Here is a 17,563-nt window from a genome sequence, read left to right as displayed (position 1 = left end):
GCAGCCAGGGGGAAAAATTCATGAAGCCTTCTTGAAACAGCTGAGCGTGCATGTATTCTTCTCACAAGAGAGTATACCTACCTAAGTATACATAAGAATCCCCCCAAAATTACAATGTATATCACTGAACAAGACAGTAAAACCTTGTAGTTGCAGAAGAAACAATGTAATTTTGTCATCTCTCATCGCATCTTACCCTGGAATAGATGCAGCATCCTGGTACATTCAGAGGACACACATGGTAATCCACCAGCACGCTCTCCTCCTGCTCTGCAGCTGCTACCCACTGATCCCGCAAACGATAAAGTTTACATCCACAATGCAGCACTGCCGGCTCTACACTGCTCCCTGCCTGCCTCTCTACTTGACTGAGACCAAACTGCCTCTCCTCCCCTTCTCTCTCTCCTCTTCTCTGTGCTCCCTCAAGCACTGAAAATCCTTGCTTCTCTTTCCTTCTCTTCTCCTCGTTGCTTCTATCCTCTACCCTCCCTGTCTCTCTCAATCTGGCAACATGCGTTGACTCTCCCAACACTGCTTCCCTCTCCTCCACTCTTCCTTCACGCTACATACGCTCTCCCTTTGCGCTTTGCTTCTCTCACTAACACACACGCTCAGAGGCTCCTCTTCACACACACAGCGCCTGTGTGCCTCCCCCCGCCCACCCCGCCTCCAGGCTTTATCTTTCCTCAGAATATTTCGCTCCTCAGTCTGTCTCTGCTTCTATCTCTTTCTCCGTCACTGTGTCTCTCTCTCTCTCTCTCTCTCTAGTTCTGTGTCCCTCCTCCTCAGGCTTTGCGGGACGTTTAACATGTGTTCAGGAAGACGGCTGCTCCGCTGCCTCTCTGAAGGTGGCTCTTTCCTCAGGGGAGGAGAAGCAAGGTTGGGGTGGGGGGTTGTACGGAGGAGGAGGAGTTTTTGGGGGTGACAACAGTGTTAAGGGGGGTTTAACTCCAACAAGGGGAACGTGAACACGCAAGAGGCAGCCGGCTTGTGATGTTCTACTAACTGGCCTCTTTAAAAAAAGGTGACAAAAGAGACAACTGAAGAAGAGATCAAAAGAGCAAAACAACAGATGACAAAAACGATGAAATGAGAGCACCTCCACAATAAAAGTGTCAGTGAGCTTAAAATGATCTAGGTATGATTGTTGGCCAGCCAAGGCAAAAAGGTTTATACCAGTTTTGAAGGGCTACCCTCGAAGGTCATTGAGAGACGCAAAAGTATTCATGGTGATGTGAAGAAAAGTTAAGCTCCTTCTCCACCTGACCAATCACTGCGTACAGTTGTGGTGGTTGAAAATGGTCTGACTCAGTCAGCCAATTCTGATGTCAGAAAGGTGTGGGGATAATGGGTTTTAGACACTCTTAGACAGCCTGAAAAGCAAGCTTTTTCCAAACACTCTGCAGTAATCTGGATATGGGAAACAGAGCTTTTGGAAAACAATGCAGAAACAGAAAGAGAAGGCACTGACAAAAGACAGATAGGGACAACCGAGCAAGAGATCAAGATCAAGAGAGGGAAAAAAAGGCTGAGAGAGAAAGAGAGAAGTGCTTGGGTCTGCCTCGGCCGAGTGACGGACCAGGCTCCAGCCCATCTGCCGCAATCACAATCAGTCTCAGCTGAATGGCTGTGACAAACTGCAGCCTGGAGCCCACAACCTCAACCAGGCAGGACGCCTGTAAGGGCCGAGGGAGATGAGAAGGGGGGATGAAGAGGCAGAGGAGAGGGGGGGAACCCTCTATTGTCTGCTCCCCAATAGGACCAGTGCAAGAGGGGGCGGGCACCGGAGGGGTGAAAGGGGGAATTAAAAGGGTCCCGGTGACAGGAGCTCAGTTAAAGAGGGGAAAGAAAAGAGGGGACTGACTTAGAGCCGGGGCCATCGCTGCCACTTTACCCCACATTCACTGTCACTAATGTCCTAAATGAACAATGACACTAACCATGTGAGAAAATTAGTTTGCCGGAGAATGGGGGGAGGCCGGTGGGGGAGGCTGGAAAAACTTCAAGTTGAGGGAAGGTGGAGCAAGACTGGAGATAGGGATGAGTTGTCACCTGCAGGGTTTGTAGGTAGACTTTTTTCATGCTGGGAAATCTGGCATTAGCCAACAGCGATCATAAAAAATTGACACGTCCTGTCACGTTCTCGTTATCAGATAAAGCTGGCTGCCACATTCCCATTTGTCATCATAAAACTCAAAGATTCATGATGCCTGATTATTGCGTATATGACCAAAATGTCACGCAGAGGGGGTAATTGTGTTTATCATAAGCACAGCTGTCTAGCAGGGAAATCTGAATATAGAGCGAATGTGATTTGATTCTAAGAGCAGGTGGTCATCAATTAGACGCCATTGTCCCACTTGGGTAAAAAAGACAAATGGACGGCTGAGTCAGCAGGAACATATACATATGCACCGTAATCAAGAAATATTGAAGGCAGTGTTCCATTTTAATTTGATCAAGAGCATGCTGCGATTTGTTGAGCGATGGCTCTCGTCTGCAGGGCGTCAAACAGACAACAGTGCTTGGTAGCTGTGGTGTTTGGCGTCCAAGCAGCCCCCTTTGTCCTTTAATCAGGAAAACAGGTCATGTTTGTTTGTTTAGCTTTGTTTTTTCTTCCATTTTAACTGCGTAATAATAGTCTAGGGGTGTGTGTGAACATATTACTGCCCATACACTTATTGGTGTTAAGGTTCTACAACTCCTTTGCCTTTTTTTTTTACATTGTATGAATATAAATATATATGTGATCCTGTGTCTGTATTTGTAATATTCATGCATCTAGCACTCGAGCGTGTGCATGAGTGTGTGTGTGTGTGTGTCGGCTCTGTGTGCTGAGTGATCTGCTGAGCTCATTAAGGCGCTGCTTATTGCTCTGCCAGGGGTGTCAGTGACAGATTCCACTGTTTGGAAACACTCGGCCGCCCACACAGCCAGCCTGGCTCCACCACTGTCACACACACGCACACATACACACACACACACTTAGGCTAGGTTAGCATTCCTCAGGGGCGGGGGGGGTGTAGTGAGGGGGACGGGACTGTGCTGGGACAGTGACTGGAGGGAGGGCAGGTCGATATGGATTTGTAATGGGGTGCAGGGTGGTCTGAGGGAAAAGGATGCTCGTGGTTGTGCCTGTGCGTGTGTGAGTGTACGTTCGTGTGCACACAAAGGGAACGTGTGACTGTAAGCACCTTTGAATTGCGGTGAGGAGTGGCCTGGGTTAGTGATGCTAGTGGTTGTGGTCGTATGTGTGCAGTGGTGAAAGAAGTATTTAGATCCTTTACTAAAGTGAAAGTAGCAATTCAACAAAGTAAAAATACTACTACAAGTACGAATCCAGTTACTTTATGTACATTGTATTTTTTGGAGCTTATGTTGTGAACAAAATGTACTTCTGTACACTCTTTGGTCTATTATTAACAATTATTATAATATTATAAACAATAATTCTGAATTCTTCTAATTCTGAAGAAGGGCCCCTTTTAGAGTGTTAAATTATTGATGCACTAACATGTCGGCAGCATGTTAATGCTATAGCATGGAGCTACATTCAACCGCAGTTTACTTGTTACTGTGTGTATATGAATGTACAAACATCCTGTCAGTGGAAGGTCCAGGGCTCCAGCCATCAACCACACTTTGCTTCCGTGACATTATTCCCCTGCAGCTTGATCACAGATGAGTGACCAAAAGCAGGCCGGGATGCGTCACTTGAGCTCATTACCCGACCACTCCGCCGTCTAGGTGTGTGTTCCGAGACAGACATTAATCACACAGGAGGAGAAGAATAAAAACTTTGTTTCCTTCCCGGCTCTCCAGCACCATAAAGACGATTAGCATGTATGCGGTGTTTAAGCTTAGACATGCTTCTGAGAACAGCTATTTAATGTCTGATACAACTGAGGAAAAGTAACGGGTGTAAAATCATTTGGAAGCACATCAGAGGTACTATGGGTGGTTACAATCCATCCAGGAGATATTTAGCTGTCAACACGGCTAGACTCTGTTGGGAAGGAGGGGGTAGGGTGTTTTCTGAATCAAGAAGAGCAAAGGAAATGCCACGCTGTAGACAGGCAGCGTGTTTGTTTACCCAACACAAGCCCGCTCAGGATCTACACAGCTCAAAGCGGCAAACGCCCAGACAGATGCAAATCACATGATGGGTCACACCGAACTACAAAAAGCCCCTCCAGAGGCCGGGTGTGTGTTAGTGAGTGTCTATATGTGTGTCATTTAACTTCAGTGTGGCAAGATTAAATGTGTAATACAATGAAAGCGATAATGCACCTCTGTCATGTTCCATTAAGCAGGGGGATGGGGGCGGAACGACGAAGTCAGTCAGGATGGTGGTCCAGCGAGACATCATCAGCAGGCAAGATTTTCCTCTTCGTGCAACTCAGGAAATGCTTAAAGTCATCAAGACTGGAATGAGCAAGATTAACACTGATGGAGTTAATCTTCAATTAATCTTCAGCAAATCTTAAAGAATTACTTTAACATTCCTTGTGCGATTATGGTAAACAAATGGGGCTATTATGCCGTGGCTAATTTCAGTGGTATCATCCGTCTCACACACACACAGTTAGTTGTAGTACTTTTCAAAATGAACACCACATTTTTACAAATCACAAAAGCCTGTTGTTTCCTGTCACATGGAACTCCTTGTTATATCCTTTTTTTCCATTCACAGCATTTACTCTCTTCACTGCTATTAGAGGAAACAGTTCCATCCACCTCTTAGTGTCATGAAGCAACCAAGCAGAGCTGAATGTAAAAGCAGCGACCAACAGACGCTGACATTTGATAATAATAAATATAAATTTATTGATTTTTATATGCAATATTTTAAAGAAGAATGTCTTAAAACCCTCATGTTTTGTGTTGTAGAGCAGCTAAACCCATGTAGTGTACCTCCCAATAAACATGCTTACAATACCTATATAGTGTCTCAAAATCAGAGAGTTGAAATGTGATACATTTAACAAGGTGGTTTAAAAAGCCTCATGTTTTGTTTTTAGAAATCATCACTTCAACAAACCCATAGGACAAGACTGAAATGTTATGAATTTCACAAATGTTCACCCTTTCCTGTTTCCTTCGAGAGATAAGAGGATATATTCCAAAGAGCCCTGAGCTGGAGGTAAATAGCATGGATGCAACCACTGTGACTTCCACCAGCCAAAACCACACGGGATCTATCAACAAACCAAACCACACAGGATCCATCAACAATAAAAACCACACAGGATCTATCGCTCTTCTTATCTTAATGTTGGGATGTTTTCCAAAGCACTGTGAAGCACACATATTAGTCAAAATAACTGCACGGCTTTCATGGGCACAAAAGGAGCACATTCTCCCAAAGCTAATCTTGATAAAAACAATCTTTTCATTGCACAAAAGAGGGGAACTCAACTGAAGTTAATAGACCTGAATGTTGTATGAGCCTTTATTTAATGAAATGTACAACTGACAATGCCAGAGTGACTGAAATCAGATAAAAAATATAATATTCTGAACCAATGCATAATTAAAGCGCTTTTCTTACAGCACAAGGAATTCAAATTAGAGTCTGAGAAGAACTCACTTAGACAAACAACAATTAGCCGTTATGCAAGACTCAGCTCTTAAACACAGCTAATGGCCTGTAGGAATGCAGATAATATGGCATTCACTCCAAATGCCAAGAATACGTGTCACAAGTCCTATAAAACACAGCATATCCATGTTGTGAAACCACTACATCCAAACTGGCACCAACAAAAATTGTTTATTACAACACTATATCTGCGGGGAAAGGTTAGATCCATTATGCTAAGTATAGATTTGTTTTCGGAATAAGAGCAGTAGACAGCTGCTTAGCTTTATACTTAACCTTGAATCCATCAGGAAAAAAAGTGAAGGCTTATGGTGAATGATATGTGGAGAAGCAGACAGTGCAGGGGGGCAGGCGCAGCATATCATGGCTTAAGTACTCATGCCCAGTGTGCTGCATTCCCATGCATGCAGGACTGCCACCAGTTCTTAAACGACCTTGAGGGAGCATCAATAAAAGGCTTCATTAACCTATTCGATTAACCTCTTCCTCGCATAAGCTCCATAAAACTGATGCATGTATTTTAGCTGGGTCTGGACTTTGCACATGAATCAGGGCTGGGGCGTCTGGCATTTTAAAGGACTCAGGAGACGAGTTTGTCCCAAGCCAGACTGACTTAGTGAATATTCGCCGAGGCAAACTAGGCAGTGTTGACTTATGTCACAGGGCACCAGCAGTGTCACCTTCTTAACTAATTGCTTCAGGGATTGCTTAATCATGTTCACAGTTAACACATCACTGACTGAGAAGTACAGTAAAGACCAACAACATGCTACTCCAAACTAACAACCATGCTATGTAGATGTGTTTTGCTAATTAAAGATAGTATACATGAAAGGGATGCACTCTTATTTTAGCCTCAGATTGCTCAGGGTTATCTTCTCACAGAAAGAAGATCCTGAGGAAAAACAGATTTTTTTAAAAGCTCTGTTTACTAAATTCCACCAGTGCCTGAAGGTTCCAATGAAGGTTTCATGGATTGATTTATTCACCCACTGACAGTTCCTTTGAGATATTTTGGATTCTGGACTCCTGGGCCGTAAAGTGACCTCTAATGGCTGGATTAGGATAAGTCATTCACTTCAGAGGGCACACAAATATACTTTAGGAGTGCATTAGATCTCTTTGGGGCTTAGCATGATCAAATTATTGCATTAGACCGGTCAACTTATCCAATTAAAGTTGTAAAATGTATGGCTCCCACCCAAGCGAGACGGCAGATCCTTGGGGCGTTGGATGGTTTGCGGGAGGCTGAACCCTTTCCACCTCCTCATCGACAGAACAGGCCTCGCCACATACTTCAGCTGAGGATTACAGCCTTTCATCTTGCTCAGACCGCCGGCAGCACACAGGCGTCTTTGAGGCCAGATATTCCTTGTAGTAACATCAGCAAGGTCCAGATTTGTAAAGCTGTTTCCCAGCTTTGGCTTGGTCTTTTTCTCTCATGTGTATGCACTCACATTTTTTCTCTCTCATTTAACCTTGAATTTCTCATAGGACTGCAAAGACCTTTTTCTCCATCAAAATCCCCTATTTGATTGAAATTTAGGAGAAACTAAAAGTCTCTCAAAGTGCTTTTTGAGTGAATTTTGATGTTTTAGCCATTTGAATTGACTAAAGTGATTATTGACTCTGTAATCTCAATAGCTTAAACAATTAAACTAACAAAAGCTAATCCAAATGGCACAATGAAAGTTATACTGTTGAAAAGATCTGCACTCCACTTTAAAAAAACATTCAGTCATTTATAACGACCACAATCCAAAATCTCCAATCCAACAGTGTCTGAACAGACAAGGGCAAATTGGAATAAATGTTGAGCAGTTATAGGACTAAACTGGTAAATTATCAATTGTACCCACAGGCAAATTCACTTAAAGAAAGTCCTATTTCCTATAACCCCTCAGATAAACGCACATCTGATCTGACCTCCACTTTCTATCACCGCGTCTTCGAAGCACCGTTGCTCTATGAACATGACAAATAGCTTATTGATCAGCAGATGTCGCCGCTAATGTCCTTGCGGCTTGAGCTGCAGCTGCAGCCGCCTGCTCCACACAACCTGTCCCAAGCCCTGTGGATCTCCAGCTGAGTCCCCAGCTTCCCCCTCCACACCTCCCCACCTCCCAGTTTCTCTGAGCCCCCCTGCCTCCTGGCCACCCTCCTCAACCCTCCTTGTCCCTCGCTGTCCTCCAAGGTGTGGAAGGGGTCACAGACAAACACCATCTGCTCCAGCAGGCAGAAAATGGCAGGTGAGGCCAGATTTGGGCAGAGCGACCTGATACTGGCCATGCTCGACCCACTAAAAACAAGGTCAAAAGAAGATTCAAGGAAAAACAAACACCAGCTCAATCACGGTGACAAATCACGAGAGGGAAAATGCATGGGAGCAGAGTTTGAGCAGAAAAAAAAAATCTAATCTACATTGTTTTAATCCACAGGGAAGATTACACAGTCACGGTGCCTTGACACAGCAGCTTGTCAGAAAGAGGTCATGCAAACTCACTCCCCGCACGTCAGGCTGCAGAACATCCATATGTCTCTCCCACACATCTGTCACTTAGCAGAAGTCTTTAATAAACTCTATTTTCCACAACAGCTCTAACACATAACTGTGTGTTGCCAGCATTTCAAGGCCACCACCACACTAATGACATTGTAAAAAATACATTTGATCATGTTTAATGACAGTACACTGCAAACAGCTGATGAATAACTGGAAACCCCGGGTCAGCGTCCTAGTGTACATTGCATCTAAATGTTGCCAAATTTGGATTTGCTCCATCTGATGTTGACACTGTGCCGTGGAGCTTTTGTTTCCGTCTGTCAAGGACGTGGTCACATTGAATAGAGGGAGCAGGAAAGCCCGGCCAACATCCCGCTGGGGTTTTGTGCTTCATCGAGCAATGATGCTGCAACTGAGTGCGAGACACGGTTTGTCTGTGTGTGCATGCTCGGAGCTTTAGGATGTTCAAGATACAGCAGATGCTTTTGACGTATAGTTCAAAAGAAGCTGAAAACCATTTTTAGTGCATGCGCTCAAAATCTACACCTATCCATTACGGATTAGCACAAGTAGTCAAGTATTCATTCTGACGTCCGTATTCGTTCAGCATATTGAGAACTTGCATTTAGATTTGTGCAGTAAGGCAAGGTTCAACTCATTCAGTTGCACATGACTCATCTAACCTTACAGACAGAATTGCGACCAGGCATAAAAGTGATGTTTGGAAGTATTTTGAAAAAGTACACAAAATTAACGTACAGTGCCAACTTTATTTGATTATTTATCATTTGTGGGTTAAGCACAAGGAGAACAGAGCAGAAACAGCAATGTCACATCACCTCAATTGCTGACATTAGCAGTGTTGAAGGAGATGGTTTCTGTAAGCTGATTGAAAGAGTACGAGCTACTGTCACTGAGGGCTGATTTGCAAAGTCCAAATGAGCAGTTTAGCTATAGCCTACAGGTCAAGGCGGCTAGGGATGAAAAAAAAAAAACAGCCACAGCTTTTTTTACCAGCCAAATTATTGAATTACTGGTTAACTTCTACAGTCTAGCAGTGCAGAAAAGTAGGATAACCTTAACCCCACCTGAACTTTTTTGGATCCAATTCTTAAGTCAGACTTTACTCGAATATGAAAATAACTTTAAATGCCTCTCCCTACTTTCCATTATTAAACGCTCACCACCTGTCAGTTTGAAATGTGGCTCTAAGATGTTTATAGTTTCCATCTTTTCCAATGATATATGTATACTTTCAGAATTTATCTATAAAGTTTCTGAAACCACTTTTGCAGCATCTCTTTTTATATTGATATGTTCAGCATGTTCCAAACCATAGTTTCTTCACAACATCACACAAACATTCATATAATTTTGGATGTGCAAGTATGATACTTAAATGCTACGAATATTGTGGCCAAAAATATCTTGATTATGATCACATTAATCATCAAACTTACCTAAAAAACTATTATAATGCTAAATCATAACTGTTCAAACTTGTTGGTGTTGTGGGCAAGTAGCATAGCAAGTCATGGCCACAGTGACAAAAGTGCTCGACTGACTGACTGGTTTGCTGGTCCTGCAGTGAGAAAGTGGCAAATGCTTTAGATCCAAGCTCAATTCAGCTGCTGTCCTCAATAGCAAGTAAACTACAAACGTTTTAGAGTGACCTTTCAGTCCAAAAGGCAGTGAGTATTGTGGAGCATTCCTTTAGGTCTTCGAATTTCCCTTATAAGGAAAAAAATATTAACCACAAGAGAGAGTATTGCATGTTAATTTGACATAACAACAGAGATATTTTATATATCGACATCTTACCAACTTGAAAAAATTAGTCTGGTTGAAAAAGAAGTCATAATTGTCCAATCTGTGTACCTCACCAGTGGGAAACTGCCCAATAATATGGTACAATGAGAGACATGAATGCAGTGGGTCACTGGGTCATGAAGAAGGGATGCAGAGAACTAGAGGAATGTAAAGGCTTCTCTTTCTCCTCTTGACGGATTGATGGGCCCCATATTCTGATGGGTGGAGGGAGACATCTAAAGCATCGTGAGATGCTGCTTAATAAGGGGAAGGAGGCGTTTTTTTTTTTTTACTTGCGGTCTATGTTTTAGCTGAACAAAAGCCTTTGTGAAGTCATTAATCACTGTCGCTACTCTAAATCAACCAACACTGGAAAATAAACGAGTACAAATTCTGCCTGGTGGCATGCTGTTTCTAAAAACTGTGTATGTGCTGGTTTCTTTAAAATTTCTAGATGCATCTTAACGTGTAGTCCTTGTCACTGTATCCTGTGAAAGACAGAAGGAAACTGGTGCTCAATGGAAGTTAGTATTCGTATTCTTCGTATTTGGCATTTGCCCTTACATGAACCATAAATGCTGCACTAACTAGCATGAGATGGACTCTTATCTGATCCTCAGTTTAAAAGGAAGCACTTCAAATGGGAAATCCTACTTTAAGTTTGAAGTAAGTTTACACCATACAGCTTCTCCCTGGGTGTTCCACTGAAGTAAATCCAGCTTTTATTGTGACAGAGTACCCTCAGGTCTCCAAGGCAGGGGCACATTAAAGAGTTTGAAGAGTTATGTAAATTTCAATGAAAGGGGGATTCCTGTCCAGAATAAACATAATTAACATTTCAGATAAACCGTTACTTAGTATATGTCTCCATATTACAAAGCAAAAATTAGTTCCATTCAGTCTCTTTTCTTAGTTAGCAGTGTGTTCTTTGAGTCAGTCCATCTAGTGAAAAAATTGACCTGCTGGTGGTGCAAGAGAAAAAGTCAGTTTAACACTAAAGTCTAAAGAATGTTTGTTTTAGGCACCATGAATATTTTTACCGAAATTAATGGCAATATAATAGTTGTAAATACATTTTAGTCCTGACCAAAGTCATCAACCATCAGACGGACACTGCCATCCCAAGAGAATATTACACATCAAACTGTTGATGTCTGTAATATAACAGAAAATGACACAGCAGTAAGCAATTTACCAAATGTAAAACATCAACCGCAGATAGCCACTCCAATCACTGGGAGTCAGTACAAGTTCATGGCTTTGAAACCACTTGGTCCTGCGGTCCAAACTCGGGTCAGTCCCTACAAAGACATTTGGCTCTTTCTCAGTGGCTATTAGGTCACTCTGGGTGTCACCAAAGATGACTTCCCTGTCTTATAAAGAGGGGTGGTGATGACATGTAGGAGAGGGTCATTCCTTTACACATCACTTCCTTTATTAAGGGGTGCTGTGGCCTAGTAAAGGGGATGGTCAGTGGTCATCCATCCCCCCCCAGCCACCCACCCTGAGACCCCTATCCCGTTGTGTCCAACCCCCAGCCCCTCTCTGCTCACTCAGGGGGAAAATTACTTTGAGCCAGGGGAATACAGCTCCATTGAGATGGAGAGAGGGTTCCACAAAAGAGGGTGAAGTTTAAAAAATTGTCTCTTTTTCTATGGGGGCAGTGCATCACTGGAAGAGCTAGGACGATAGGAGCATGGAGGGGACAAGGTCATTAGATTGGCATCTCCATAAGCTCTTCATTCCCATTGTCTGGGCAAATCCCACCAAAAGACCTCCATGAGAAATGCCCCCAGTCAACCCCACACTGGGACCGGAGTCTCCCCTTTGTCTGCCACCTTTTAGTGTGCTTCCAACACAAAAAGCATTTCTCAAGAATAGCGTACAAAGCTTGTCTCACACTCAAAACCAAACAACATTGTTCTGCTGACTCTGGTTCGGAATGGATTGCAGGCAGCTGCTAATATCCTTAGGCAATAAAACATCTGCCCAAAAATCTTAAGAACCTCTTACCTTCTGACATTTCTGCGCTCCTCCTCAAGCTGTTTGAGAAGCTCGTCAATGCATTTGTTGGCATCCATGTATTCCTGCCAAGGAGAGATGAGAAAAGCCAAAAGTAAACAATGAAGTCAGTGTGTAAATGCTCATACTGAGTAGGTTAATTAGAAACATGGGCAAACTTCAACCGAGGTCTTCATCCTAAAGATGATCAACTGAGCCAAAGAATAACAATGAACATTCACTCATCAAATGAGTGCATGAGATGCTGTAAAATAACTCGACTGTGTATTTCCTCTACTTTGTTTTCATAAATGTGTGAAGAACAGCGTAACAGAACTGAAGTACTCTCGAGAAGGTGCGATAAATCAGTTTAGTCTCTCTTTCTTTCTCTCTTCTCTCTGTGTGTAACTCCAGAAGCACCTCTGGGTAACTTCTAACGGCTGGCCCAGAAGCGAGCCCAGCTGTGTAATGTCAGCTGGGAATAGCCCACACTCACAAAACGTGCGCTACTGAGTTACAGCACGGACGAAATGAGCTAAGGCTAAGAGCAGAATGGAAAAAACAGATGTCAGGATTTCTTGGCTACGGCCTAATGATTTGACTCTCAGTGGTCCGACTACATAAAGCAGAAAGGCAGAGTGCAACTGTAAGAAATAGGCCACATAGGCACCATACTTCAACCATCTGGGTTTTCAGACATTTGAGGTCTACCTACAGTACATAACACAGCCAGTTGTGACTTGACGCTGTCAGATCAGTGTGGTCTAGGTTTAATTAATTAGACGTTAGCTTGACAGCTCATGACACATCTCCTGGGCAAACGGTTATCTCAGTGGGACAGATGCTCTCCATTGATTTCTAGACACTCCGGTCATGTGCTCGCAGAGTGTAATTGAATAATGGGGATTCCCATGAAGAGGTCAGTAGGCCAGGAATCTCAGTCTCGGAGACAAAATGTAGCAGTATCTGTGAGACATTTATTTTGTGTGCTCCGTTTAGACCATAAAGTACCCATGAACCTTTACTGCATGCATTTACTGCAACTGCAACTCCCTTATTCTGGTTATTTTCTTACATCGTCTGCCCCTGAGCATCTATTTTTCTTTGCTGCTGTTGTAATCTCAATTCTCTAATTAGTCACTAGCAAAAAAAAGCCTATCTGTGAAACACAAACTGATTCTTTTGAAAAAGAACCTTGGAAACCACAGGGAATTGAAAAATAAACACTGCCTGTAGTTTTCAAACTTTTCGGAAGACCCCTGTTGTTATACCATGAAAATGGAAAAATTAGCATGTGCACAAAAAACTGACTTTTGGTGCAATAAGATATCAAAACCATGCATATTTCTGGGGAGCCGCATTGTGAATTTGCATCTGGTGGATAAAAATAACATGTTATCATATCATGCAACCAAAAACAGCAACAAAACAAACACCAGCCTCAAAAGTCACCACCTCTTTAACACAAAAATGATACAGGTTTGGCCTCTCAAAATCTTTCACCTAGTATCTTCAAACCTATATCACAGCCCAACGAACTTTTAATAATTTCCGTGGAATAATGTTATGGTTCTCACCTCCCTATGACCCCCCTCAGGGCGTGACCAGACGTCAAGTACTTTTGCTATCACTGTATGGGCTTTTTTAACCTGTGGCCTTGAGAGTAAACTTGCATAGGCCAGATGTTCAGAAGCACTGGTCTAAATACAGTAAGTGCAGCTGTGTTGTTTCCTCACTCTACCTGGGGTGCCACTCTCCCTTTGCTGCTTCTAAATCAATTATCACACTTAATCTCACATCTGAGACCGCCACTCGAAAACACTCATCACCACCAGTTTGCCCCGATGCCAGCAGAACATGGCAAAGGCCCAGGCTTCCTGCAGAGTCGCCAGTCAAGGGCACTCTGGGTGACCATTAGGCAAATAGGGCCGATGCCAAAGCACAACAACAGATCGATGCTTGACAGCGGGGTGCCACATTTTCCAATTTCTGTCATATTTCCCACTATTTTTGAAAAGGGAAACCAACAAAATAACATCAACTCCTAATCGTTTCATCATCTCGTTCATCATTGTCAACATTTATTATTACCAAACTAGTGTGACAAATCTTTCATGTTTGGAAAGCAACCAATTACACTGTTAAAGAACAGTGCTCCAAAGCTATCTGCTAGTGTCAGAGTGCCACAGCACACAGCCAGGATGCTACTCACCCCAAAAATGAAAGGCCATTAGTGCTCAGATACGTTCCCAAAGTAAAATTTACAGTATACTCCAACTGCAATAAATCAATAGCCAAAGCCATGACAAATGATCATGTTCAAGTTGCTCTTCTGAATTCATCCTAACTGAGTGGGTGGATGGGGTGAAGCTGGTAGCCATGAAATATGTTTTGCAGAATGTGTTCCAAATATCGGAGACATTGTCGTTCAACAGCAACAGCAAGGCGGTGTGCATTATTAATGACAAAATACAGTTTGGAATCATCTTTCATTCTCACTCTGCCATCTTGTCAAGAAAAATGTGTGACTTTTTTTTCAAACAGACAAAAAATGCTGTCTGGGGTTAAAACGTCTGTCTCCGAAAGACCATTAGCAATGCGATCCCATAATGACTACGGCTTCTGCACAAAGGGGAACCTTCTTCGTGAAAGCCCCATGTCAGGGGAAATATTTACAGGCCACATCAAACGTGAGGTAAAGCTGCCTAAGTCTGTGTTGTCATCGTGTAGACCTCTCCTAATGACAGGGCACTGAAATAATCCTCGGCACACATGAGGGAATGCAGAGAATGCGGCATGCTTGTTGTCATGTGAAATGGGAGGGTATTTAAAGTGGAGATTTAAAGCATGACTCATGTATGTAATGCTGCGTGTTATATCTTCAGCCAGGCATTATTTCTGACGGTTTTACGGCGTGAGTGAAAGCTGCACCGTTCCCACGAGGCCCAGGTACTCACATGTAGACTAAAAAAAAACTAAATTTACTGACTTGAGACTTTATCGAGGGCATATTTCTCAGGACCCATGCTCTTGCAAATGCAGTACAGCTCAACAATTCCTTAGAGTGCTTAAAACCTCCTATGAGCTGTAAGCTCATAAAGAGTGTGTAATCACCTGCAAAGTATACTAAATCATAAATAGGTTTTTAAAGAAATTGTTCCTTGACAGTAAGAAGTCGTGCACCCACAGTAGTCCTTTGCGAGACTTTGTGGTGAATGAAGTTGAATTAGGTTGGCTTTTGATCGACTGCCACATGTAATTTTTGATTAAGGTGACAGATTCCCAATATTTCTATACATAACTTTGTTTCTTGTATTGAGTGTTGTTAAATGTCCTTATTTCCCCAATCTGAGTGGTTTGGATTTTCAATAATATTGATTTTTCAGGGTGCAAAAATCTCTAAACCTGTTGTACAAGTTCAAATATTAATGCACACCAGATTTTTTAAAGGTATTCTATATCTTTTATCATATACTTTATTTGTATCTGTCCTGCTCTCTACCAGCTCCCCAGAGAAGAAATATTTTCAGGTGCATGAGAGTAAACACACTTTTTGCTTCTGCAGTTATATGTATGATATTGACAGCCATTTAAGGTGTTAGGTTTGGGACATTTAACTTAATTAAAAGCCAGTATTGGACACAATATAGATTTTTGCTGTTATGATCTGTGCAGGGGTTAAGCTAGGGTTTACCTGGTTACCTGGCAGGTAATGTGTTTGCTGATGTTCCTGCTCTATGGTCGCAGGTTCTCAGTGGTGTTTATCCGGCCATGTTTACTCATGTGTGTGAGAGCGTTTGATAAGGAAGAGCCGGCGTGAGTCCCACTTCCAGTCCCCTCCAACTGCTCGTGTGCTTTCATAAAATTTTAAATTATGAGTGCCATCCCCCCACTGCTTTGGCACTGAGGAGCAGGGAGGAGGGGGGGGGGGACACACTTGTGTTAAAATCCACACAAACATGCAAATAGACAGACTGACTGACACACAAACCAAAAGCAGTCTGTTTAAGATTAATGGTCCAGATTTTTCAGTAATAAAACATCAGATGCATTATTCATCCATGAGCCTTGCTAGCACACTCTAGCTCACGCTCTTTCACACATTCTTGAAGATTAAGAGGGATGGATTCACATCCTAGACAAGCGTCTGGTTCTTATACAGACCTCTTTGGAGTTGACTGGAAAAAACAAAAAAACCTTAAGCTAGATAACACTGTGACCTAGTTGCTGCAGAGGTCAGGGTCTGTTTTTTGAAGTCCTTGCTGGGATGTGTTCCCTCCACCACCTTGATGTGTCTAAAGATCAGAGGCTCAGGCTGGCGTTACAGATAAGACCTGCCAAAGACAAGGTCACAACCTCTACCCTCTCTATCCCTGCACCCCAACCCACCGCCGCACCAACCTATCTATGCTTGCCACGAATTTTGCACAGACTGATGACATGCCAGTGTGGCCTCTGGGACTGCAAAATCAACTGCAAACCCTGAGCTGCAGGTTTGACAGAAAGTGGAGCTCCCACATGTGCTACTCCAAGTCAAAGGTTATGCCAATAGAATGTAAGATTTCTTTCTGGGTGTATTTTTATGGCACTCTTGAGAATGAGTTATGACAGTGACTTTTTCAAGGTGCGGGAGATATACCACATCTGATACGGCTGTTGGTCTTGGCATCCTGCCAAAGATACGACTGGGTTTGAAGCCAAATACTCCTGCCATCCAATACTCCAAAGTTTATGTGTACATCGTTACCAAAGATGTAAACATAGCAAATTTAATCAGCATCAATGAAAGCGTATTTCTGTATGCCAATATAATTCAAAATGACCGTGATCCTATCGTAGTTAGGTAATGAACTAATCAGTATGACTAATGTTCTCTGTGTGCAGATTTCTCGAAACCTACCTCTGCTTGTATCAAGTCTCTGCATATCAGCCAGCCATGGTTAAATTCATTAGTCTTATCAGCATGTTTTGAGGCTCTGTGCCGATGATCCTTCACTCAGAGGTCGTTACTCACATCCCAACGACCTGGTGTCATAGCATCAGCTCAGCCATCAAGCTCTCATATCCTTAGACCCTGATAACTCAGCTGATAGCCCTGCTTTTCATCAGTGGAAAGGACAGCTACTCAGGTTAATACGTGTGATTTTTTACATGGGAAAAAGATACTGAGATCTGTGAGTTGTCAGCTTGATCTGCAAAATATGAGTTGGTGTCCCGGTTGGACATGATCCTAGATGTTTTTATCATGCAATGGTTGTGTAAAGAAGGGCGACTGTTTCCTGTATCACAATGATTTGATGGATTCATAAAGGAAATTGGTGATTAACTGATTGTTTCAAAGACAGAAAAAAGATTTTGATTTTAGTAGAAGGGGCACGGACAAGGCCATGACACTCTGACAATGATAGTGCTCTTTGAGGTTATTACAAGTCATTCTGACTATCCATTTCATTGTATATCTGTTTCAGCCCCGAACCCCTAGGAGTCACATCCACATTGGATGATTATGCATGTCAATCACGTATCACGTATCAAGTATCAATCAAGTAGTGGATGGGTGTACAATTAAAGTTTGCCTAACTGCAACCACAATCACCCCCCCCCCCCTTGACAAAAAAAGGTGGAAATTCAATGACCATGTCTTGTTT

General features: G+C 42.8%; 1 protein-coding gene across 2 annotated transcripts in view; it reads right to left on the bottom strand.

Moving 5' to 3' along the window:
- LOC118340076 (nck-associated protein 5-like) overlaps window positions 1-17,563 on the bottom strand; it is a 129,638-nt gene that overhangs the window by 75,603 nt on the left and 36,472 nt on the right. The window contains exon 3 of one of the 2 annotated variants that reach the window (XM_035677934.1): window positions 11,928-12,001. In XM_035677934.1, coding sequence (XP_035533827.1) covers window positions 11,928-12,001 — 74 coding nt within the window. Of the gene's footprint in view, window positions 1-196; window positions 607-11,927; window positions 12,002-17,563 lie in introns of those variants that run through there. The other variant, XM_035677935.1, reaches the window with a different exon arrangement.

The sequence above is a fragment of the Morone saxatilis genome, unplaced genomic scaffold, assembly GCF_004916995.1.
Source record: "Morone saxatilis isolate NCDOM2014 unplaced genomic scaffold, NCSU_SB_2.0 Contig6, whole genome shotgun sequence".
Lineage (NCBI taxonomy): Eukaryota > Metazoa > Chordata > Actinopteri > Moronidae > Morone > Morone saxatilis.
Note: the sequence above shows the minus strand (reverse complement) of the source record. Positions and strands in the feature narration are given on the sequence as shown.